Source organism: Indicator indicator, chromosome 5, assembly GCF_027791375.1.
Source record: "Indicator indicator isolate 239-I01 chromosome 5, UM_Iind_1.1, whole genome shotgun sequence".
Lineage (NCBI taxonomy): Eukaryota > Metazoa > Chordata > Aves > Piciformes > Indicatoridae > Indicator > Indicator indicator.
Window position 1 is genome coordinate 19105610 of NC_072014.1, and position 26395 is coordinate 19132004.

The 26395-nt window shown below is 44.4% G+C and overlaps 2 protein-coding genes across 2 annotated transcripts in view; both read right to left on the minus strand.

The window, feature by feature from the left end:
* Positions 1-2621, minus strand: part of MTX2 (metaxin 2) — a 34424-nt gene extending 31803 nt beyond the window's left edge. Inside the window, exon 1 of the mRNA XM_054381114.1 lies at positions 2579-2621. Within this exon, the coding sequence (XP_054237089.1) occupies positions 2579-2618 (40 nt within the window). The 5' untranslated portion in view covers positions 2619-2621. The remainder of the gene's footprint in view (positions 1-2578) is intronic.
* A 14249-nt stretch (positions 2622-16870) lies between these two features.
* LOC128967175 (homeobox protein Hox-D1-like) lies at positions 16871-17733 on the minus strand. Its single transcript, XM_054381219.1, has 2 exons — positions 17307-17733; positions 16871-17142 (listed from the first exon to the last, which is right to left on the minus strand). The coding sequence occupies exons 1-2, from the start codon at positions 17731-17733 to the stop codon at positions 16871-16873; spliced, it is 699 nt and encodes a 232-aa protein (XP_054237194.1).
* Positions 17734-26395: the final 8662 nt, after the last annotated feature.

Here is a 26395-nt window from a genome sequence, read left to right on the forward strand (position 1 = left end):
AGAAAACAACTGAATGGCCCTAAAGCAAGTGTTTTACTCCACATAAATGATTTAGTCATCATTCTGTATCTAATCATGAATGAACTACAGCAGCAGGCTATCCTCAGCATGTTGAGGTGAATGCACATTGCACAGAGAGGCTCCTGAATTACTGCACCAGTGCAAGCTGGCAACTAATAGTCATAGAACAGCTGAGGTTGGAAGGCACTTCTGGAGATACACAGTCAGCTGCATCAGGTTGCCTAGGGCCATCTCCAGTTTGATACTAAACATCTCCAAGGATGGAGACTCCACAATTGCTCTAAGATCCTCATAGTAGGGAGAAGCTTCTTCCATATGAACAAATTGAGTGATTTTGTAATTATTTAGCTTCAGACAAGCTCGGAAAGATATGACCCACTGAAAGAGGTATTTTCTCTTTTCATGGAAAAGTAACTGCTTTTTGACACTGCATTTGGGAAAGCAAAACATAATTCTGTTCTAGAGAATGATTCAATGGACAGGTCTGCAGCAAAGATTTGCACTGTTCCTTAAGTCACAGTAAGTAGCTACCTATCCAGCAGAAGTACAAGATCAATAAAATAAGCACCAACCATTTCTGCTCTTCAAAAACAAGTATTGCTAGTACTCTTCTATTCAATGCCTACATATTGCTCTGCTTATAAAAGGAAAATGAGCATCACTTAACCTGTGACTGAAAAGTAAAAGATAAGGTGCTACTGGCTTAAGCCTATTAAATTGTAAGAGAGTCCAGAAGTGCTTGAGCAGCTCTGATACCATCAAAGCACCATCTTAATAGTACACCGGTTAATACAAGAGTCTGAGACTAGTATAAGCAGTGTGTAACTACCCTGAGGGGGAGGCAAGTATCTCCTCAGGAACTTTCTCCTCTTCAGTAAAAAGGGAAAGTCACATCTTCTTGTTTCCAGTTTTTCAAACACACATTTTCCTTATACCATACTTAATTCAGATCTGTATTCGGACATATTCTACTACAATTTGCTAACAAGTGAGAATTTCTTGCAAGAATCAAGAGCACTTTCAATAAGAATGCAAGGAGTTGCCTATATGCGGTATAGTTTAGAGCCTGTATTTGTAATCCCAAGAAAAAGAAGTAAGTATCAGTAAACTGGCACTCTAAAATATTCACAAAGGTCACAGAGAAAGGAAAGCAGCAGAATCAGCACCTACTCGCATATGTCATTATCACTGTGTTTCATACTATAAATATACAAAAGAGAAAATAAAGGCTAGCAAATGACAGGAAGCAATGCTGACCATGACCATATTCTCTATATCCTGAGGAACCAGGGCTCTGGCCCTTAGAATGCTAAGCATGACTTGTGCTAACATCTATGAACTAATGAATGCCAACCCAAAAGCCCAGTGCAACTTTCAAGCCTGTTCAATGCACACCTGCACACACCCAGATGCAAGATCCATCACTTTCACTTTACCTACCAGTTAGAGGCAAATCTGCTCTGTAAATTGGGTACTCATAGTACAGAATCCTGCTCAGACTCTTACACCAGGGCCTCTATTGAGTGGCAGAAGACAACTCTGAAGACTCCCTGTCTTTTACACCACCTTCCTCCTCAACAAGTCAGTAGCAACTAAAATGTGGTTCACCTGCAGTCTTTTTGCTTGTGAGCTTATGCAGAAGCAAGAAATCAGGAAAAGCGAATAACAAGTAAGGAGACACTGGCCAATGCACTGAGTTTCAGTGTGCAACACATTAAATATATTTTGAACTTCAACCTGAGGTACAAGCTAGGATTATCATTTTGGGATTTTTTTTTACCCCCTTCAGAGTAGGTTAGTAATATTTTCCTAAGTAACTCTAGAGCAATAAACATTTCTGGTTTAGGACAACGCTCACATCCACTCTACCTGGCCTAGCTGCAGCAGACCACAGTAACACTAACAAGCGACAAAGGCACTGTTACATTTTTCAGCTTCACAAGAAATATGGCATACATCCCTAGGGAGAAGAGAGAGGACGGCATCTCATTGAGCTCTCCCACAGTGGAGGATTCAACTCCAGCTGCTGAAATTACAAATACGATGGGGTTTTGTGGGTCACTGAAGCCATTTTGAAGTCAGTTACTAAACCAAAGTAAACATGCGTCGTAGCCTTGCTGGAGATTAGGGACGCCATAAAAGAGAGGACCCAGCAAACCTGCACGGCTACGCCCCGCGGCAGCTGCGCAGGGTGACCTGCCCTCGCCTCAGTGCGCCAGGCGGACGAGACGGGAGAAAACGCGCCAGGGCCGAGCTCTGCGCACACCGCTCACCCCGCGGCCGCCGTCACCCTTCCACGCCGCCCTCCCCGAGGCTGGCATCCCCGGCTCGTTCCCGCGGCGCCCCAACCCCGTCCTGAGGGGTCACCCAGGGCATGGAGACCGCGAGTGTTTGACTCGTGGCCCGGCGGGGCGGCTCCTGCTTCGCCGCCACCCACAGGCCGTGGCCTGCAGCGTAGCTCCTGACACGAGGCGGGACCGGGACGCGGCGCGGCCCGGCCCGCGGCGCCCCGCCCGGCCGCCCGCAGCTCCCTGCGCCGTCACCCGCCCGCCCTCACCGGCCAGCTGAGTCACGAAGGCCTCCGCCACCAGCGACATGCCGCAGACAACGAGCGGCGACAGGCCGAGGACACGCACAGGAACTGGACGCCGCTCCGCCGGGGCAGCAACTGCATCCGGGGCCCGCCCCGCCCCCGCCAGGCGGGCGGGGTCCCGCGGTCGCCCGCTACTGAGCTGGTGCGTGCTGCCCGTACAGGGGAGCGGGATGTTACCCGTCGGGCAGCGCGCTCTGGCTGCTCGGGTGAAGCCGCTGAAGGCTGGTGAGAATAAGCCGGTGCTGGGCAGTCGCTCTCGGTCTCTTCAGGCATGCGGCCTGAGGAACAGCTCCCCTGAGTTGGCATCTCGTGCCAGTGTTACTGAGAGGTAAACCACACTTTCAGCCAGGATGCTGTAATTCGCTTAACTTGAAAATATAATGACAAAGGGAGTGAAAACGAAACTGCAGCCTGGCAAATGGTAGGAAGAAACACCAGTCAATATTCTGATGGAGAGCAGTGATGAGAGTCCTGTCACTGCAATGGGTTCTTGGGGTCCATGTCAGCCACGGCCCTACCTCGATGACATGTAGGAAGCCTAGGCGTGGGAGCTGCGGCACTCCTTACTGAATTCAGCAGATGCCCGATCCTTCATCAGTATACACATGGCTGGCTTCTGAAGTTCTGCAGACGCTTCTTTGTTCTAGTAGCAAAATTAAGTATCTACAAAGAATAATTGCAGACATTATTGCAGCTCTTTCTTGGTGTTGCGTGCTTTTCAACATAAGCTGTGGTATTAAAAGACAGGAGTTCAGGGGCAAGGCTGCACTGGATCACTATAGCAACATGAAAAAAACCACACTGTGATTCAAAGTCACCAGTCACAGGGAATAACTGCTTTTAATGGAAAGTTAGTTTAATATGTTCCATATGACACTTAAAAGCAGTATCTCGAGGAGCTGAAAGATGCCAGTTCAGACTATTTTACATTTCCTTTTTGTGAAATAACGATAACAGGGATTTTTGTGAATTGTTTGTTCTTTTTGTGGGTTTATTGGTTTCGTGTTGGTATTTGGGGTTTGGGGTTTTTTTGTTGTGTTGTTTTGTTTTGTTTTAATTGAGTGTAGAAAGAATTATTTGGAATGCTGTAATCAGCTCTAAGGTTTCCCAAGAAAGGTGACTCAGGATATCTTCAGTTCCTCTGACACTCCATGTGGAGCTCTGACAAATGTGAACTAATCTCATTTGTTCTGCAAAAGTAACAGAAATGGCTACATATGGTTTAGAGCCTGAGGCAGTAAAAAGGCCAACCTGTAACTACCTGAAAGTGCCTCACTTACTGCGAGTTAAATTTCTTCCCTGATATAATCAGGAACAAAAATGTTAGTTCCAGCTATACAACTTAGGAATATATTGGTCTCCTGGGTTGTTTCAGGATAATATATGAGTTGGGCCATTATTTTTCTGAACTTTAAAACACAACTTATGGAGGAGGAGGAGAGGACTTGAGCATAAAAATATTTAATCTAGCAGGAGACTGTTTTGAGAATTACAGGTTCTTTCTTTGTTGACCATACTGAATATCTTCTTTTTAACATCCTCGTACCAGAATGCTTCATGAAGTATCTTGGGGACTTTAAGAATCCAGAAGACAAGCTCTGCATTTTGAGATGTATACCTTGCCTTTAAACAACCATTATTTTCTTAGTCTTGATTCTGTAATATAAAGACTATCTGAAGTTTGGAAAATGCCATAAAATTAAATTATGTATCCAATATTTAGATGGCAGAGATTTCTCCTATGAAGAATGGCTGGGAGACTTGTGACTGTTTAGTCTTGAGAAGGCAGAAAGGGAATCTTATCAAAATCTATAAATATGTGAGGGGTGGGTGTCAAGACAAAGGTTGCCAGTCTCTTTTCAGTGGTGCCCAGTGACATGACAAGGAACAAGAGGTACAAGCTAGAACACAGGAGGTTCCACCTCAACATGAGGAGACACTTCTTTACAGTGAGGGTGACAGAGCACTGGAACAGGCTGCCCAGGGAGGTTGTGGAGTCTCCTTCTCTGGAAACTTTCAAAATCCTTCTGGATGCATTCCTGTGTGACCTACCCTAGGTGACCTTGCTTTGGCAGGGGCATTGGACTCAGTGATCTCTAGAGATCCTTTCCAATCCCTGTGATTCTGTGATAAGAGGATATGTGGAAAAACTTGTTCTACCATTCTACAGGACTTCTTGATCCTCATTTCTTTAGGCACACTTTAGTAGGAATGTAGAATATCTGATTTTATCAACTGTCCTTATCCTACTGTGAAGGACGGATAACACAATGATATTTACAAGATCTTAAATCTTGTAAATACTGGAAGATATTGAACAAATATAGAAATGTATTAATGTCTGCAAAGTATGTGAAACCTACTATTGAATCATTAACCATAATTGCTAAAATGTTCTTCACATAGGAGCAGAAGCATTCTAGTAGAGCAGTAGAAAAAGTAGACATCATTACATTGGAACAATGGACTGAGGACTGAAAACAGTGATGTGGAAGGGGACTGATTATTTAAATTGCTGATGAAATCTACATTTCTAGTTACAGTTGCAAGTTGAACAGCACAAAACTTACAGAAACTTTGAGCAGTCTTGAGAAGTTGAGTGGCTTTGTATTAGAAGATTGTAACAGTCTAAAATGGCTTGTCGCATCTGAGTCGTCTCATCACCAACAGTACTGAGAAGGATAAAAACACAAAATATGGTACAAAAGTTGCCTTAATAAGGAAGAGTGCAACCTAGGTATGAGCTAGGCCAAATCCACATTAGCACCCAATTAAAGAGGAAGGTTTCTCTGGAGATAGGCTCTAAGATGCAAACTAAGTCAGGGTACAGAAATCAAGAAGTAATCTAGCAAAATATCAACAAAAATTTATTGACAAATCCAAACAACTAGCTAAAACAGGAGGAAAACTGAGTAGAGCTCAGCTTATCCTTCCGACACGTGGCAGAACACAGATGCTCAGGCTCACCTCTACGGGACAGGAGATCAAGGTGGTGTTTTTTGTTTCTGCATTCCCAGTCCTCCTCCCTGCTCCCATTGAAAGGACTGTTTTGGCAGAGTATCTCATAGGGAATTCTGCAGGGAGTTCTCCAGTGGTGATAGGTGTTAGCAATGAAACTCACTTCATCACCACCTTCACTCTTATTCAATATCCCTGTCTTCTTCCCCAGATTTTTGAGGAAAGGCATCACACTTTTGAGCCTTGCTTCCTGCAGGGCCTGCATGCAAATCACTTCTTCAGCTGGCCACATAATTAACTTTTTTTTTTTTTTTTGCTGGTAATTCTTGATTCACACTATGGAAAGCTCCCCAGCTCTCACAGATTTTAAACATGTAACAGCAGACAGCAAGGTGCTGTCCATCTGATTTCAGTGTGGAGAGGAGGATGCGCTTTCAAATAGAATTTCAAGGGAAATCAAAAGGCAGAATTAGGGTGTCCCTTCAAATTTGTATTTCCAAAAGTCAACCAGAGTAGATCTAGCAGAAGCCTTAATAAGGGTCTCACTTTACACAGGCATGCCCAAAAGATGGAGTACAGTGTTCTCCAAACCTCTCTTCACACTGGCTACCTTTACCAGTGAGTTATTAATTGCTAGGATCAAACTATCTGCTGGCGAAACAGGACTAGGCTATATATCAATATGCACCATTTTAAATAGAATGGAATTTGAATAGAATTAATCTGCTGCCTAGACAAAAAAAAAAAAAAACCACACTAAATAAAGTTCCTATTTGTTCCCTTAATATTCTTTAGACAGCTTTTAGCATGTATGTTTAATTTGCATTGTTCTTTTGTTCCATATTAGTATTCAGTGAAATGTATGACTGTCACAAGTGCATACCTATACCTGCAGTATAAATCCCTCACAGATAGAATTGCTAAGAATATTATCACGAGAGAATTGGGAGATAGCAACGAAAGACTTTGTCTCCTGTGGGTTTTTTTTTTAAGCTATTTGCTTAAAAACATTCACTATTGCTGGCCATTCAGATTACAGTCTAAGCACGTGACAGGACACAAGTTTAAACAAATCACCAGAAGGCGGAGACATTTGGATGAGTTCCTTCAAATCTAGGTTCTGCTCGGTGTCACCTGCAGTTCTCAGGTTCATGAAGCACATTGTAGGGTAAGTCCGAGTTAATGTAGATAAAATAGTATTGTATACCAAATATTGATAACAAACATTCCTCTTCGGGGCACTGTTAACGTGATATAGGATGCTGCAGAGTTGTTCTGTGTCACAGTAGAAACTTCATCCCAAGCAGCTGGCTGGGGATACATGCTGATCAGCAGACCTCATCAGAGCACTTTCTCAGCACACAGCTGGGGACCTCTGCCCAAACTGCTGTTCTCCATTTCCATGGAGCAAGTCTCCAACAAGTCAGGCCTTTCCAAGGCACAGGAAGTGTGCTGACAGTCATAGATTCAATTAGGAATGGTTCTTTTTGAAAGAGAACTATGCGGAAATTTCACTGATGAGTGAAACCTCTGAATGCTGCTTGTGTGGTACGGCTGGTGTTTAAGAAAAACAGTAGTGAGAGACAGCAAACAAACCAGCAATGCAATGCCTTCTTCTTGCCTGGCCCACAGCCAGGCTGCCCCTCTGATGTAACTTCAGATATCCTGGGGGCTGCTCTGCATTATGCTGCTTGTCAGTGCCTTTAAAAAGCTGTTATGGATGCTGGGAATCTCTGCAATGAAGGAAGACTTAAGTGTCCTTCTCTGCCAACACATCCACTGCCAGGCAGCAGCAGGAGGGTGCTTTTAGCATGACTTCATGCCAGAGGTTCTCTGTACACTAAACAGTCTAGCAAGGTACACAGAGCAAACATAAATTGATGGATGTGGACTAGTGTGATCAAGTGGATCTCAAGACATTTGGTAAATCTTTAATGCAAACATTTGCCTATCAGCCTTTAATGCAATCCATTGTTCTTCAGTCTGAGGAATGGTGCCAAAATTGCCCAAGCATGAGCCAAGTTGCAAGTTTTCCAGTTATACAGACATTCCTGTGAGTTTACTAAGGCGGTATTCATGAGAACTTGATCTCAAAACTGAGGCCAGACTTTGACAACTGCAGCTCCTGTGCACTTGCCTGGGAAGTTGGCGTGTATGCCTTGTAGGTAGCATCCATGATGGAGTAAGAAATTAAGTTGGGCTTATGTCAGTTTAGGTATATCTTACAATAGATTTTCACACTATGTTAAAATTAATTGCATGTTGCTGACAATATTTCCTTATTTTCATAACCAGGCAGGTACAAATTGCAGTCTAATAGTTGTGTAAAGAAGATAAAGTCTAATTTCTAGAAACATACTTCTATAAAAATGCAATAGACAGAGTGTTAACATTAACCACTTTGCACTTACGGAAGATACTGCATACTTAATTGACAAACCAATTAATGCTGATGCATTTCCAACAACTCACATGAGGATAGAAAGAGTTTTCATAAAGTTTTAAGAGGCACAAAAATAGCATTTCTGAAAGGAAACATGGGATCTCAAACTGTGTATTAAAGTCATTAGATGAATCATTTTCTTCTCCCTTTCTCACCTCCTTTCTTGGCTTCCTTTATTCAACAGGGTCAGATTTTCAGGGGTGCCAAGTTTATTTTAGCACATCTGTCATCCTTGCACCTGCACTGAGCAGGCATCAAAGCAATTGTGCTTCATGTGCTTGATAAATCCCAAATTTGCTGTTTCGCTCACTGGAGGTGTTACCAGCCCCCAGGCTCTTGCATATCCCTGTCATTCACAGCAGCTGTTGTGGAAGCTTTCCCCATGCTCTGAAATACCTCAGGACTTGAAGTCAGACATTGATCTTCCTAGCTTTACCTGAACTTTCATTGGCAGGGCAGGGCCAGGCCTCTACAGCCACTGCTCTCAGCCCAGAGTATCAGACACCTCCACGGCGATAAGAATATCAATTCATGAGTCCAGCTAATCCGAAAAGGTGACTGCCCTGAGCTGAGCTTTAAAAAGGTGCCCTAGGCTGATGGGCAGGGTGTGGTAGGGGTCTCAGGTAGGACTAGTCAGGTCCATCCATGTCCCCAGTGCCCTGGCCATGTCTCAGTTGCACATGGAGCACGTTTTTCCAAGCAGACGGTGGATTCAGAGTAATGGGTTTCACATAAGTTATGCTGCATGGGAGCAGGATTTAACTTTCAAACAAAATCTCAGATCAGAGGGGGCTGCAAGCCTGAGCTACCACAAGGGAGACAACAGCTTCAATGTGACTTTGCCCTGATTTCCCTGCCCTTGCTACCACACAAGTCAACACTGCCTTCTTCTACCCACTCTGCCAAACTAACTCTGCCTTTGGCTCCCTGGGATTCAACCTGTGTTAACAGAGTGCTTCCACACTTGCTTATCTTTTTTTAATCCCTAACTGGCCAGACACCAACAAATCATTTTTTAAAGGATGAATCAGAGGTGCATCATCAAAATAATGCAAATGTCAAAGAGGCAATCATGACTCAAACTTGCAGTAATGATGGCTGTAAGGGTTCATCCCAACATTTGTACAGCTCACACTGCAGAAAAATCTTGATCTTGCTAATAAAAGTAAGAATACTTGTTCACAGTTTGACTATAGGCACTGGTTAGGCAAGCCTTCTCAAACTCTAAAGATGTTATCTGGAAAATTAAGGAGCCACAATTGAGCTCAGTTTCTGGACAATTGTGGTAAATACTGAGGAGGTTTATTAATTCATCAAAGCTCCTTGTGAGAGGGTCTAAATACTTCTCTGGAGGCTAGCATAGAAAGAATTAACTTCCTCCCTCTTCCTGTAGGAATGATCACAATTGCCTACCCTGCATGGAGGGAAGAGACATCTGTAATAAATTATTTATCTGTAGCATGCTGTAAAAAGGATGTGTTTTGATTGATTGTAGAGCTGGTCAGGAAATGGGTTACTTGCCCAAAAGATTTTTGAGATTAAAATACGTTAATTTTCCACATTGGGGTAAAATCAAACCCCCTTTAAAAGATCTTAGAAATAGAGAGCAAGACCCATCTATAAAAAAAAAAAAATCACAACTGGTTTGTGTAGGACTCTCTTGCAACATGAAATCCCAACAGAAAATTTTAACACCTAAGAAAAAGGTTTGATAGAGGATTTATGGGATCTAAACCACCCCATTCAACCTCCACGTCCTTCAGGATTGTTCTAGGAAGGAGACCAACATGCTGGAGCAGGGGCATGAACCTTGCTGATCTCAAGTGAATGCTGTTTCTGCTGAGCCACAATGGGGCTTAACTCCTGGCTTTTTTCACTGTCCATCTCTCTTCAGCAGAGGAATCATAACTGGTTCCTCCTTATTACTTGGTCCTCAGAGAAGACGATTCTGTTTTTGTTTTTACAGCTAAATGCTGAATGAGCTTTTATAAACATTTTGCCTCCAGATGGGAAATATTTTTTTAAAAGCTTACATGGAAGTGACTTTATTTTCTATTTCATTTCCCCCCACGTGTTTAATAAATAAGAAGCTTTTCTCTAGGTTATGTTTGTCAACACTTCCAGTTTAAACACTTAGGATGACCATACAGAACTGACTCACTAGATGTGACATAGCAGAAACTTCAGAATTTGAATCTACTCCCGCAGAAATCGTCTTGTTCCATAAAAGGAAGAAGAAAAGCTTTGCCATATCTTCATTACAGCTGTAGATGTTCATACTTGACATAGTTTCTCCCCAGGGTACAGCTGTGGTAAAGAAAAAAGATTATGCTGCCTGAAATAACTTGAATGTATATAGATTAAAAGCATATGGTCTTTTTAGTAGTGGCTATGAGTTGGTGAGTCTGGGTACCTCCTGGGATTTGTGATTTCTGATTTGGCAGATCAGATTGATTCTTTTCTTGTCACCAGTAGAAGGATGTGAGAAGAATCCTAGGTGTCTCCTTTGGCTTTTTTTAAGACCAAGCTTCCAGAAATAAAAAGTAGTGCAACAATAATTTCAGAACATTTTGCAAAGAATATGCACTTTGCAGCTTTTTGAACACTGGGACATGGAAAAGAAATGCCTGGTTGAGAAATACTTTGAATCACATGAGCCAGATTCAGTTTCCCCAAGTGTGCAGAGAGCACAGGCAAGCTAAATTCCAGCATAGTCCAGCTAGCAGCCATGTGTAAGTGTGACATCCCTGATCCATTTTACCTCCTCTTAGTTCCCTGAAGGCTGGCAAAAGTTATAAGTGTAATGTTGTTAGGATCTGAAGCCTTCTTAGTCAGATGTTTAGAATTAAATGTGTTTAGTAAAATTAATGTCTGGGCTTGACTTAGCTCTGGTACAGAGGACTTACACTGATAAATCAGATGGCTGGTAAGTCTGAAGTGTCAACACAATAGAATGCAAAGAGGACCAGTATGGAACAAGCCCTGAGACTGAAAAACCCAGCAAATATGAGCAATTGGTGGCACTGTTTATACTTCTTGTAGCCACCAGTGAGGCTCAGGCTAACCTGAAGCTATGAAGGCTTTAGGAAAAAAACATTGCAGGCTGGCAGCAACTGCAGATCTCAGTATCCTTGTCTGATTGTGACCACTGCTGATAACATCCATGCGTGCCATCTCCTTTTTATTAAATAAAATGGATTTTAAATTTAGGAGGAATCTTCAGAAGAACAAGCCAAAGCCATGCTCTCCCAGTTCTCTAAAGCACCACCATCTGTCTCTGGAGTGAGTGAGCTGTGTTGCAGGCCTTAGATCACAGGTGACAGACATAACAGCATCACAGATGACAGTGACAACATGCAGGCACAATGTAATTTTTTTTCTTTTTCTTTCATATTTATTATTAGCTCCTGAGTTGTGATGTTGTAATAGTCCTTTTCTTGCATGGCTCATGCTGTAACAGTTCACACCTGTGAAATCCCAAATTAGATTATCAAGTCTATTTGATTTGGTACTACATTTGAAAAGCAACCAGAAACACCAGTTGGTCCATTTCTAAGGTGAGACGTGACATTATGAATGTTCAACAGTCCAGTCCTCTTTGTTTTTTTAACTATCTGCCTGGTTACATTAAAATGAAAGTCACAGTGTTCATCACAATTCAACCTGTTATAAGACATCACCTTGTTGCATGCACTGTGCTTTGGGGTCTAGTCTCTCCAGCATGCAAAAACATGTTTGATAACCCATCGGTGTCATGTATCTACCACACTTTTACTTGACAGAATTTCTGAAGAGAAACATCAGTTTTATTGATAGGCTTTTAGCAATGTTTGGTAATTATCGTTGGATTTGATACAATCAGATGTTGAAGAAAATGTCACCCTACACAAAAGATATAATGTATAAACCTATACATTTGTGGAGTTTAAAAATAATCATTCCAATACCCATGCTTAACATACAGATCTGATACTAGAGATTGATGGGATTAGAAGCTGTTTGCATTATCTGAACAGTAACTGGACAAAATCTGATTTGAGTAGTCATTAAAAAATTTAGTGGGATTTTTATCCGTTTTCAAATACCACTCTAAGCTTCATCATGTTTAACCTAGCTTTCTTGTTAAAGGAACATAAAAGGGGTATTAGGAATGTAAATTTAGTGTATCACAACCATTAAGATGAAAAGTAATGGCTAGGAAGCCTTAATGCACAGGTTCTCCTGCTGTATTAATGTCATCAAAAACATGTTACTGTGAAGCAGCGTTTTTTCACAGGCTGTATGGGCAAAAGAAACCATTCTTTCTGCCAAGCAAAAGCAACTCTCCTTATCCACTGAATTCACACGTGGGTGTGTGTTTATGCACACCCACAGCAACATCGATCAATGCTTTGCAAAGGTCTTTGTTCTCTGTTTAAGGGCACAAGCAGACAGTTTAGGTACGTCCCCCATGACGGTGAGTGTAGGGGTCTCGGTCTAAGGCCAGGGCCATGGGCCAGACTGCTTGAGTTAGATCTGTTAAACGTTTTCATAAAGCATGATATGACTCCTGGTAAAAAATCCTTGGTTTCCAGAACAAACTTAAATTTCTTGTGGTTTGTTATTTGTAACACTATGCTTTCTGATGAAGTGTTGTAAAAAAAGATCTGTTTTCCAGGTGGTGGGAAGTCTGAGAGGCTAGTAGAGAAGGAACTGACTGTATTTATTCCTGTACTGTTTTGTTTACTTAAATTCTTGGTTTTCAATCTGCTAATCACCAAGGCCTATTGCCTTTTGAGGAGACAAAAACACAAGACAAACAAAATTGTTTATGAAAAGCTCTTTTGTGGGCGTTTTAGAGATACTTTTGGGGCAGGGGGTGAATAACAGACATTGTTTTGATAGCAGAATGATTTGTCATTTGGTTAACCTCTTTTTGTTTCTTTCAATAGGGTATCTTTTTCTGGCCTAAACCTCCTCTAGATCACTGACATTAGGAAAAGTCATATGAATTTTCTCAACTATTGTTGAGATCGAATGAGTCACATATATATCTAGCTATATATAGCCATTTATCTCCAAACCAAACAATGCATTTCCCCTAAACTTCAGTCACCTCTTAAACTTGTAACAAATATGTTTTGTTTGGGTTTTCTCTTCATACCTCTTTCTGCTTGGTCATCAAGGATTTTCAAATGTTCTCAGCATTTCCTTGAATTTAGGCTAACATAGTAGTGCAGGACAATCATGAGTGTGATTTATTAGCTGTTAGAGACAAGTGCTTGAAACTACAAGGAGGTCTTTCCATTTTGTAATTTTGCTTGCAAAAATTTTTCTTAAGAAGTAGTAGTCTGTTCTCCTCTGGTAGCAGTCTGTTCTTCTCTACTAATAAGCTTTACTGTTTTATGCATAAGCCACCATTCCAGGTTTTACCAATAAATAGAGGAAATGGCACACTTTTAAAAGAAGATTATAATGTGGTGATTGGGTTGCATATTTTTGTTTTCTGGCTAACTTCTGTGTTCTTTCATGCTCAAAATAAACCTGTATATGCAGCTTATATCATAAACTGGAGTCACTGGTTTGACTTTCAGCAAAGCATTCCCTGTGCTGTACTTGCAAGGTATAACATATTCAGTTCTGCATGGGAAGCCAAATACCCATGCAGAAGCAAGCCTGGGTTCTTGCCTAAGCTTAGGTTTCAGAGGTGTGACTTTCTATTATCACTTACCTATGCAAAGGATATGAAATCTCTATGTTGACATTCATACTGCTCAGAAACAGTAATTGTACAACTTTTTTCTCGTTGGAAGCCTTACAAATCAATACTTTTGTTCTGATTCAATGCTTCTGTTTTCTGATGGGAATACATTAAAAAAAAAATTGTTCATGTCCCTTTGTAGCCCATGGCTCTTTGAGCAATAATCAGCAGACAAAAATTAGTATACAACTGAAATAGAATGGTCTTTCTGTGTTTGCTAATGACGTCTGAGAGAAATTAAAGCTGAAAATAATATTTTCATAATTTGAGATAGTTGTATGGTGGTGTGTATCTACTGAGGCAACTCTGGAATATTTTTTTGGACTGCAATGAGAAGTGTAGCTTGTGCTCTTACCTCTATCTGACTAACCTAGAATCTGTTTCCAACTGCTAGGCATCAAATCCAACATGTGAGACACAAGTCTTGGAATTAATGTTCAATGAATGAACCTTAGACCTTATCTATCATTTATTTGACTCGTGTGCATCCATGTATATCACAGGCATTTTTATTTAATTATTCAGGAACTGGCACACAACTTGCATTAGCTCCTTCCTTTGGGTATCTTGCTGAATGAATGGTGCAAAGGAGCAGTATCTAATCCTCATACAGCTAAAACTGTTTGTGAAGAAAAAAGATCCTATTAAAATGGCCATGTCATGTGAGCAGAAATTACACTTAATACTTAATACCAGTTATTACAATACAGTTGTGTTCATACCAGCAAATCAATTCAGACTGCCATAAAAGAGTTGTAAGGTTTTTTCTTAATTTGCAAGTAAATTCCTGTATATTCAGGATGTGTCATATTGATGGATACAAAACTATGCACTGCTACAAGGCCAGTACATGTATTTATTTATTCAGGGAAAAATACAGCATGAAAATATTCCTTTTAAAAGACTTAGTGTACTCTAACGTCCTGATCCAGCACCACTGCAATCAATGAGAATCTTTCTTTCCATGTTGGTAGTGCAGGAGCACGTCAACAGTATGGAGAACATTCCTCTGGCCTGAAGTGCCTAGTACAAATGTCAAAATCATTAGGGAAATAAAAGGCTGACAAACTGGCAACCCCACAGACATGACAAATTTGGAGGCAACTGAAAACACAGCTGTTTTCTAACATTAGTGGGCGAGCCATATGCTTTTAGAGACATGGGTTATTCTGTCTACGTGTCTGCGCTTATTGCTTATTTAAAAAAAAGAAGGAATAATAGCAGGAGACTTGTTTAAAGAGCACCTTAAAAATACCTGCAAAGGGTTGGTTAGAATCTGACTTGCTTTCAATATTCCATTTGCAAAATAAATTTGATTTATTTAAATTTTCATTAATTTTACCAGATTTTGCTTTACTCTGGTTTAAATACTATCTTCTCAAAAACTGGTGGCAGAAATATTATTTGCTGTTTTTTAATGAATGATCAGCCTGAAGCATAAATGCATGGTTGGTGTCATTAATTTAATAAAAAACTGCAAACTACATTTTTTTGTTGCAACTGGTTTCACATGAGTACTTCCATCCTGAGAAGCTGTCAGTGATAAGTCATGAAATGAACAAGCCAGTGAGACATGAACCATAACATCACATACAGAACAAAAATGTTCCTGTGTACATGCACAACTGCAAGCCTCCAGCTTTATTGTACTTTCCAGGTACACTCAGGATATGATGTGTAACCAAACTCTTCTCTCTTGGGAAGTTCCCTCACTTAGGCGCTCGCTGCAGGAGGCCTATCTGCTTGCTGAGGAGGCCTCCTGTCCCTGCTCAGCCATGGACCTGCTGCTGTGTCATCATCCCAACGTGTCTACCCAGCTTTTGGGAGCACACTGTCTCCCAGGGCTTCCCCCAATCTCTGCTGAAGCTGCCATAGGCAGGGGCTTCCCAGTCCCTCAGCAGAACAGAAGTCTTCACAAGAAAGCATGTGAGCACTTTGGGAAGTGGAAGGTAGTATAGAAAATAAGTATCCTCTACATTGCAGATTTTCTGACTTGAGACATCCATCTTCATCTTCTCTCTATGCTTCAGAATATGCAAGAATTCAAAAAAGACCATCTGTTGATGTCTAGGCTTCCAGGCAGGATCTTGTGCTTACAAGTCTCCTGAGATCCACATTCCCTGGTTCTACAAATTGTTCCTCACCTCAGAGTCCAACAGTCCACAAAAATTTGGAGCAGCAAAAGTTATTCAAAATCATTTTGTTCCACAAATAAATAAAAGCATCTTCCTGTAAATCCAGTATGGGGCAATCAGTTATTGTCATCCTTTTTTAACAGATACCTCGGGTAAGAGACCCAGGAATCTTCTTGGTCTTTTGCTGGCAGAGGCCTGTCATCAAACCCAGGCATCTTTCTCTGCGTAACAGGTCCTGAGGTTTTGCATGTGGTAGAATTTGTTGCGAAGTGATTTAATGTGGTGCATTTCTTTAACCATAAGATACAATCAAGCCTGGGAGAGCTGCATGATCTGAGAGTCTGGCCCTGGACATTGTAAGACTTTATATTGTTTTGTCCTTGCTCAGACACACACAAGAGGTGCTGGGTGCCAGCAGAGTAGCTGCTGGCCTGTCCCATGTAGCCCAGAGCTTCAGCAAGGAAAATCTCAGCACCTCTGCAGTTGGAATGGGAAGATATGCTTCTCTTAAGCCTTTTTCTCAGCAGGAAAATGAATGAGAATGAATAAACAATAAATACAAGCATAAATAACCTCTTCTGTACCTTATCGGCATTTCTCCCTCTTTTCTGCAGGCATGAACTCTGCTGAGGCTGTGGATCTGTCTTTTTAAATGCTAAACGAAGAAGGGGTCCGTAGCTTGGGGTAATCCCCCCTCGCGGACCCACCACCCCAGCTGGTAAAGCTGCTTTCTGCTCTGCCGTGCGCTGGCAACAGCACCTGTTAGCTCCCGCAGTCTCGGACGGCCCGAAAACAGCAGCAGCGTTTGAGGCTGGCGCCTTTCTCTAAATCCTCATCAATAAAATAAGTTGCGACAAGAGAAACAACGGAGCTGTATCGCCGCGGTCCCTCGTGAAAGGACACCCTAGGCGCTGCCGGCCGTAGTTTCCAACCCGGCCCCGACGTCCCCGGCAGAACCCTCCGTGGGGAACGGCTGGGCCTCATGCGGAGCCTCCCGGAACACCTGTGGGCTCCGTGGCGGGGGCGGCCTGCGCCTCCCGCTCCCGCTTCTTCTGCTTCATGCGGCGGTTCTGGAACCAGACCTTCACCTGGGCGTCGCGAAGCCGCAACGAGCGGGCCACCTCCAGGCGGCGGGCCCGCGACAGGTACCGGCTGAAGTGAAACTCTTTCTCCAGCTCTGTCAGCTGCCGGGTGCTGAAGCTGGTGCGTGTGGGACAGGCAGGAGGGTCTCCCTTGCACGGCGCAGCGCCGCCTGCAACGCACAAAAACACCGCGCTTCAGCGGGGCAAGGGAAGGGAGTAGGACGAGGGTCGGGGCCGGGGCCAGGGCCAGAACAGGACTGGGGCAGAGGGGAGTCGGGATGAAGGGAGCCGGGATGAGAGCAGCCCCCGTCCGCACCTCGCCTCCCCAACTCACTTCTTCCGGGCAGGCTCCGCTTCGGTCGCATCCACTCGAAGGTGCGGGGAGCCGCCGGGGCCGCTGAGGGGGCCAGGGAGCCGGGAGCTGGGGCTGGCCCGGGGCAGGGACAGAGTCGTCCTAGTTCCGCGCCCCCCGCGCCAGGACAGGGGCAGGGACTGCCGGACTCCGGCGGCGGCAGCGGGAAGATGGACGTGGCGTAGCCCGGTGATCCGGCTCCTCGAGACGGCCAGTAGCTGGAGCCTGATGCCGCGGCCGAAGCGTCCGCGTACCCCACATCCTCCGCGCACGCAGGCGGCGGGGAAGGCGCGGCGCTGGCCGCGGTACCCAGCGCCGGGAAGGCGCTGTCCCCCCGCCGGCAGGGAGGCAGCCGGGCCCCGCGACACAGTCCCGGCGGGAGGGCGAGGGGAAAGTACCCCAGGTCCATAGCCCGCGGAGCAGTACCGCACCCACACCTGCCCCACTTCCCGCCGGGGCAATATTCCCCTAATGTAGGGCCGGGAGTGGGGCGGCAGGTCCCGCCCCGCGGCCAATAGGAGCCTGGAGTGGGAAGCGCGTACCGGGGGTCCCGGGCCCCCTGCCCACGCCCGGCTGCCCAGGGCCGGTGCGGGCCTGCGGGTGGGCAGGTGCTGTCGGGACTCCCCAGGACAGGACACTCGTTCTCAGCTCGCCGAAGCCACTTGCCGCAAGTTTGGAGGGTGGGTGGGCCGACGTTTTCCCGCTGCCAGGGCTCCCGTCCGAGGGTAGCTCTGCCCCCTCCTCTTGCTCTGCTGCCAACCAGGCCCCCGGAGGTTCCCACAGGAGCCCCCGCAGACCAGCGGAGCAGCCGCGTGCACGGCGGGCTGGGCAGACACCCCCATGTCCGCACTCGGTGCGAGGGGGCGGGTTGCTGCACCTTGCGGTGCTTAATGGTCTTGGTCCATCAGATAAGTGCTCTGCAGCCTCTCAAACGTGATTCCCCGGGCTCATCCTGCTAATGGGCTTTCATTTTTCCCTTGACGATTTGGCACTGTTTGCTGTGCATTTGCAGCTGGCAGAGAGTGCCGTGAGTTGCAATGCTCAGCCGAACCCCCCAACTGTCTCTTACTTTTCACCCTCCTGGCATGGCAGGGACCAGAAACAAGGAGAATGTGAGGCCTGAAATGCGAAAGTAATCCTCTTTCCCTCGATGGCTTCAAGAGATACTTGGCCATCCAGTGTGAGTTACACTTGTGCTTGATTTGGGTAATGATTGGTTTCATCCAATTCATCAACCAATAACCATGTGTCAGTGTATTTCAGAACAGAAAACTACATTGTTCAGAGAATGCTTGTGCTTTGGCAACTTGGAACTGCACAGACAAGGAACATGAAGAAAGGCTACATCATGCTGTTTCCAATTAGATGTAACCTTCCAAGTCTTAGGAGGTATATGTAGACTCGGCTGGGAAATGCAAGGGTGGTGCCCTATAGAAAAATATTCTATTTCTAAATAAAAGCATGAAATTTAAATGCTTTCATCCATTATACAGTGCCTTCCACTCAACAGCCCAAAGAGCTCTACAAGCTCTTAGTCAGAACACTGCTTGCTGTAATTAGGAGGAGGCCTCAAATTTTGTGAGGCCCAGGCATGGTGCTAACCACTCAAGGGCAACAAGGGTACCCAGAGAAGGAAAAATTCCACTGCGTCTATTGCAGATTTCTGAAGGCTGAGATGGTGGCAGAGAAGGAGCACCATGGGGAGACACAATCAGACCATTTCACTGACTCAGCCTCGAGCCTTTCCCATGGAGACTTGTGCTCTGCAGCTTGGCCCCAGCTGCCCCAGTTACACCCAGACAACAATTCAGCACAGGCCTGATTTTCATTCCTGCAGAGGCCATGAGGAGGACTCATGCCTGGGACAGGCAGACACAAGCCTGTAAGGACACAGGAGCACTTTTCTGCATATGGGCTCTGACCAGCAATGTGGCCTCTCAGCCCAAATTTCTCCCCAGCTCATCCAGACCATAAAGCAACTCTTACAAAGCAAAGACTGGCTGTAGTCTGCTTTAATGTACTTGGGACTTAATCTACAGAGGGATCACTTGCTGTAAACCTAGAGCCCCAAAGTTAGGTGTTCTCCAGATACAGACTTTGCGCCTCTTCTGGGAGGAGCTAACTTGTTTCACTAATAATGGTGTGCAGCGGTAGGTGATGATGTGTGAGTATCACATTTCCATTTGCAGAGTATGCACATATAAGAACAGTTTAAATCAAATACAGCTTGTCAAAAAAAAATACATTTTGAGGGAGAGGTTAAACTTGCTCAGTACGCCCATGGCAATCATATCAGTTTGGAAAATGTCATCTTCTGAAAAAACGGAAGCCTGGGAACACCAGGCTTTCTCTTTAACAGAGAAAGGCTGTCCATGCAGGAAAGCATCTGTGCTCTTCAGTATCCCCTGCTGTGAACACTCCTGCCCACAGTGAAACAAACAGCCCTGGCTCCAGAGGAGGGCTGTTGTTTACTTGGATCTTCTGTTTGTAGAACACAACCGGTTTAATTACACCTAAAGCTGTGTTTTAAACACTAGAAGAGCTGTCCATGTCCACACCAACATACCATCTTTCTATTCACCCAGATGGATTCTGTTACTGAGTTTTTTGTTCTTTACCTGTTTGCTTTTGCAGGACTGTTCAAGGATGAGGAAAGCAGAAATAAGTAGCTAAGCACAGGCAAAGAATCTCTTGCTGCTGTGGCCTTTGAGAGAGATGCAATTCTCTATGCTCCTGAATTTCAGTGTTGAGATTTGAATAGCTGTGTTCCAGTGATAAGAAGTTGAACCACCACAGTTACTTTTTGTCAAGAATTCTAATAAGAAAGAGTCCCTGGAATTTAAAGGATGAAGAAAAAAAAATGTTAAAAACAAGAGTGGGACGAATATGATGCTGTCAAAGGCAATTTGAGAATGACTGGGAGATTTAGGAACACCTGTGCAAGCACTGTGGTGATGGCATGAGGTTGAGAAATGCTGCAGCAGAAACCTCAGTGAGAACAATGGACCAAACCAAGGGCTGTGCCACCGCAATTCTGGAAACACGTGGACCACTGCAAAGCCTGAGACAGACACTGTGAAATTAAGACAATGTAGGATCAAGCCCAGCCAAAAAACCCTAAGCTATGTGGGGTGCAAACCTTTAACCAGCAGTGCCTTGGGGAGGCTGCTTGAGCAGCACATACATTGAAGGCAATGGCGACCCTAAACTACAGGGACCATTTTGAGATGAGGCATGTTCCCTTTCCTCTCTGGAGCAAGCCTTCACCCTCTGTGCTTCTCACAGTAATCAACACACAAGAGATTAAATAGGTGTCTCCCAGGTCCTCAAGATAGTTATATGAAAGGTCTGGTTTAAGCATGACCTTGTCGTTGCCACTCTGCTGCCACAACACTCTCAGTCAGGGAGAGCTGGTTCTCAGGAGTACTTGGGGATATACATCCATGGTGTGGAGAAAGACAGCGTATGGGTGGGCATCACAAAGAAAGGTAAGCTAACACTGATAATTTAAGCAGTGGCCCTGTTAACACAGGTAAACCATCAAAGGCCTCTGGGAAGAAGTCTATCAGAGAAGAAGGAGAAGAAGCTCTGGAGAATTTATTTTGTACAATGTGAATACATCCAGGGATATACAGAGACCCCAGGACAAAGAAGGGAAATCATCTTGCCACTCCAAGTGAGCCAGGCTTAGCTTCAGCACAAGCACGTCCCTTCTAGGCAGATGGGGCAATTCATGTTCTTCCTAAGGAAGGTGCATTTCCCCCTACCACTGATATTTCCCTGACACAAGCTCCCCTTTCCCAGATGACCCTTGGAACAGTTTCACCAGGCATCTGCTCTTCCAGTATGTGAGATTAACTACAAAGGTCCTCTGCATGAACACAGTGAAGAATTTCCCCAGAAGAGTGACTCCTCATGGGCACCTGTGCCATGTAAAGCTCCAATACCTGTTCCATGGCTGTGAATTTGACAGGAAAGAAAAACTACACATTGATAACCCAGAGGTATCAAGTTAGGCCATACTGCCATGTGCAAAACAGGGGTATCAAAGGGGTGTCAGCCAAGATTCCTGCTTCACTTAGCCCTTCTTTCTCCCAAAGATTCTAAAAGGTGGCCCAGATTCCTTGGAGGAAAGATCAAGGCTACACACCTCACTCAGCATGGGGTTGTTTGCTACCTCTCAAAATTTCTTCTGCAAGAAATCTTCTGCGCATCAGCAAATAAAGGAAAAATGAACCAGGTGTTCAAATTGTATATTCAGGAGTATTTTTACTTGGAATATTTCCATCCTGCTGAGTATAGATCCCACGATACTTTTGTTCTACTTGGTGTTTATGGTCATTGCAACTGAGCCTTTCTGAGGTTCATCCCAAAGCAGCCAAGTGAAAAGTGTTCATCACATGACTAATAACCCTTAATAGAGGCAATTCCCTCCCTCCCCTACCAGCCTCACTCCCAGTGAGGACCATAACATACCCATTGCCTCTGCTCACATGGGAATGGAGAGCCATTGCCCATTCACAGAGCAACCTGCTACTATGTCCCTGGAAAGTGGCTGCAGCCAACAGAGCTCTGGTTTGGCCCACCTTTTAAAAGCAGAGGTAGCCAGTTCATCAATATACAACACCACGTTGTGCCCAGCCAGCCACCACAGCCCTACTTGCCCCAGCAGCACCAGACCCTTCGTGCTGCCCATCTGGCTCCAGCTTTTGTTCCCAGGCAGGTCCTCAGCAGCAGTGCTGGATGCCTGGGCCTCTCAGATGTGCAGCATGCTGCTCTTCACTGGGCTGCCATTGTGTGTGGCTGCTGGGCACACGCAGCGGGCTGGCATGTAGAATCATGGTGTCACAACCTGTAGTTCCTTCCTTCCCTTTCCAGCCAACAGCTGTCAATGAGGTACTGAGTAGCCTGGCAGCCCTATCCCCTTTATCCTTTTTTCCCTAGCAGTGCCTTCTGTCCTTCAGGCTGTGTTGTAGGGCTTTCTGGGGGGCTGGGGGGCTGCACAACCCACCAGATGAGTGGATCCTGCCTTCAGATGTCTTGCCATGGAGCTCAGACGACCCATCTGGTCCCCAGGAATGTCAGGGTGCTTCAAGTTGATGTTGGTGGGCTCCTTGTTTCTTAGCCAGCTTCAACCCTGCCTGTCTTTGCCTCCTGTGAGAGTGCAGCCAGCTGCCTCCCTTTCACCCATGGATAAGGTTGTCTGCAGTCTCACATGACTTAGGCATGGTCCCGTGGTGACAGCCATGTGGGGTGCCCTGGAAACCAATGGACCAAGGTTTGGAGCCTGCAGTGCTCAACACAGGAGTTCTAATGCCTGGCACTTGCTAATGGAGCAGGAGACATTTGACTTTGTTTTTCTATCCCCACACAAGTGGCATCAGCAAGGGGCATCCCTAGGAGCCCCTGACTGTGCCTACCTACATCCCCCTGCCCCAAGGCTGCTCACCAGGCCCTAGAGAGAGGGGCATGGATAGCACTCGTGCAGAAGAACAAGGTGCAAAAGGGCAGCTCAGCCCTGCACTGTCCTTATAGAGCTAATACAAAGCATCATCTCCTTTTTGCAGCGGGGAAACTGCTGTGGCCCCATGATTTGCTGAGGCTCAGTCTACCCCTGAGAACTGCTGTTGGCAGGTCACTATCCCTAATACTTCTGTGGTGCTGCCAGCATTTAGAGCTCCTGGTTCAGTGACCCTTTTATGAGTCTGAAGCAGATGGAAAGGACAGGGAAGGAGGGGAAGGGGTGCTACGGCTCCTATTTGTAAAGAAAGGCAAGTCTGAGATCAGCCCCATGCCTGGCCTTGGCTGATGAGTTGTGTTTTAAATAGGTGAACAGAGTTTAGCACATCAGATACTGTTGCAAAGGAGCTGAGTTCCTACTGAGTGTGAAAGGGGGTTGTTTATAGGTTTAAAATGATGGGCCAAGAAAAAGTCTGGCTTGTGCCAAAGTGTCTCTCCTCTAGATTGCTGATGCTTGTACAACCATCGTCAAAATGCTAGCAATCTCACTAAAGTAACATTACTTCTAATAATAAGGTTATCGTCATGAACTTCTATCTTGTTACAAACAAGACATCTCTGCCACAGTCACAGAGAAGGAAGTGAATTTATTTACAAGAAGATTCCCCCTTGCACATGTTCCTCCTCCTCCCCCACTGGAAAGCAAGTCTGCAAACATTGTCTTTCTCTAATATGAAAGTAATGCAAAGCGATATGCCTCGGTAACACCGTGTTTGTGGTCAGGGTTCCTCTGAAACCCTCTGGAGAAGGGCTATCTATAAACAGCCTTCTTTTTCTTAACAGATTTAATGAAGGAGATTAGTAGTGTGAGGAAGATCAGGTATTTTTTGAGGAACAGCTCACGGAGCATGAAGGTGGGTAACACCTGAGGAAAAACACACTGGATTTATACCTTGCAGAAATGGTGGTTCCTTTTACAGATGCAAGCAGGTGATGTGAAATATATTATGTTCTACACAAAAAATCCTACATAGACAATGTCAGTTGGGGGTACATTGATTACAGAAAACTTTGGAGATAAATATATTTATGGAATATTGTAAAAGTATAGTTCATGTGCAGTGTTTAGCCTTACTTTTTGCATTGTTTATATGTTTTGTTTACTCCTGGATGGAGATTCTAAGAAGTAATTTGTGTGAAAACTTCCATAGAAAACAATGTTAGAGTTCCAAATGGTTAAAATATGTCTCCAAACAAAGTAGTTTATTCTGTTCTGGCTTTGTTTACAGATCTACAACACATATATCCAAATTTGCTTGGGTAAAAGTGAAATTTAACAAAAGATACACTTCTTAATATAGCACGACATTGTTAAAATCGCACAGAGGGGAAATAAAATCCTAAGTATTTTGAATCATTACTGTCCATCCAAATATAAATACCAGAAAGCAAGGAGGACAAAGAAAATAATAAGGGCAAGAAGGGAGGGAGGAAAAAAGAAAAAGAAAGAAAGAAAGAAAGGAAGGAGGGAAGGAAGGAGGGAAGGACGGAGGGAAGGAAGGAAGGAGGGAAGGAAGGAGGGAAGGAAGGAGGGAAGGAAGGAGGGAAGGAAGGAGGGAAGGAAGGAGGGAAGGAAGGAGGGAAGGAAGGAAGGAAGGAAGGAAGGAAGGAAGGAAGGAAGGAAGGAAGGAAGGAAGGAAGGAAGGAAGGAAGGAAGGAAGGAAGGAAGGAAGGAAGGAAGGAAGGAAGGAAGGAAGGAAGGAAGGAAGGAAGGAAGGAAGGAAGGAAGGAAGGAAGGAAGGAAGGAAGGAAGGAAGGAAGGAAGGAAGGAAGGGAAAAAAAAAATGTGGGGATTGAAGTTTTCTCTTGTCTGTGTTGACCAGAATTGGAGGAGTTAAAGTATTTCACACAATAGGAATGCCAGGTCTTGTCATTAGAGGATGGAGTAGGAGCTGCAGTGTTTGTCAGTCTGAGAAGTGGCTCGTCAAGACGATTTGGTGGGGAATACAGAAGTTCAGATTAATCTTTAACTGGCTGCTTTTAAAAAGAGGTAAGAACAGTCTTCTCAGAGCAACACGTACCCTCAGAAAGAGACTTTAATGACAACATATACAAAAGAAGTGTCTCTGTAATTCCAGCGAGGGATTCACACAACTGTGTATCTAGAGAAGAGGAAAGACAAGGGTTCAGAGCATCCTTTTTTAATTTTTTCCCTTTTTTTTTTTACCGTCCTGGCTGGAAGAGCGCGGCAGCACCACCCAGCCGGTGCCTGCACCCGTCCCGGCGGCTCCCTTCGGCTATGTGCATCTGATTGTCAATTTTCTTTCAAAGTTTATTTTTATGAAAAACAAGAGGAAAAGCTCGGGCTTCCAAAGATGTCTAAAAAATTGATTTATGGTTAGAATAAAGGCAACGGTATGAATAACAAAGGAGGCGGCAGCTGCTGCATGGATTGCTATGGAGACCCTAACGAAATTAGCACTACCAGAGGGTTTGGTGGGGTTGTGTTTTGTTGTTGTTGTTTGCGTTTTTTTGTTGTTGGGGTGTTTTCTTTTGTTTTTGTTTGGTTTGAAGTTTTTTGTGTTCTAAGCTTCTAATTTCTTTCCTATTTCAAATAGGAAAAAAAAAAATAGCCCACCGAAATAGTAATATGTGCCACAGATACCCAGTCAATAAATACACGTTAACCTCATCGAGGTTTCTGTAGTCAGGATTTGATCTGAAGCAAGATGGCCAAGTGCCCTGCTTTGTAGATCACCTCCTCAAAGCAGCTGCACTTCCAGCTCAAGGTGGCTTCACTCAGCCAAGCCCACTGCCAGCCAAGGCACCCAAGCACGTCAGCAGGGCTAGCATAGTTAGAAATAAATATTTTTAACATACTTCCATGGTTTTGTTTTCTTTTTTTCTAAACTTTAACGGCGCTTCGTGTGATGCCCAGGCTTGTTTTACTCTATTAATTACTTACGACTTGCTGTCTTAGTTAATCCTTACATAAACTACAAACACCAGCCACTGTTACAACTGTTCAAGACTACTCTCTCAACTAGTTCAGACCGAATATACTAAATAGGTGAAATGTAAGTCACCACGGACCTGAATCGCTCTCCCGAAGTATTGGTGAAGAAACTCTACAAATACCCACATAAATACATTAAGACGAGGATAAATAATCAGTGATACAAAAATGTCTCGCTTAAAATAATAAATACATATCATTTAGTCCGATGCGATCCTTACGCTACGGAGGAATTCATAAATTAACTTCTCTGAAATAAGCTTACGTGCGGGCGAGTTCCCACTGCTCACGACTGGTCTAAAACACCTCAGCATGACGCGCTGCTAACACTACAGCATCTCTAAGACTTACCTTCAAGTACATTATTACCAGCTTATCAGTCCCTCGGTTTTCAGTATATTGCACTGCCATGCTTAGAACAGCTCTAAGAGAAAGGCTCCTGCTCACGACCTACTCGGGGCTGCGAAAGAAGGGAGGGAGCTGCTAGGGGAGACAAATCCACTAATACTGTTGGCACTCGAGAGCACAGTCACACTGTCCGTTCAGAAAAGTGAGGTAATGGAGAGGAGACCGGGCCCCGCCGGCCGCCGCCCCG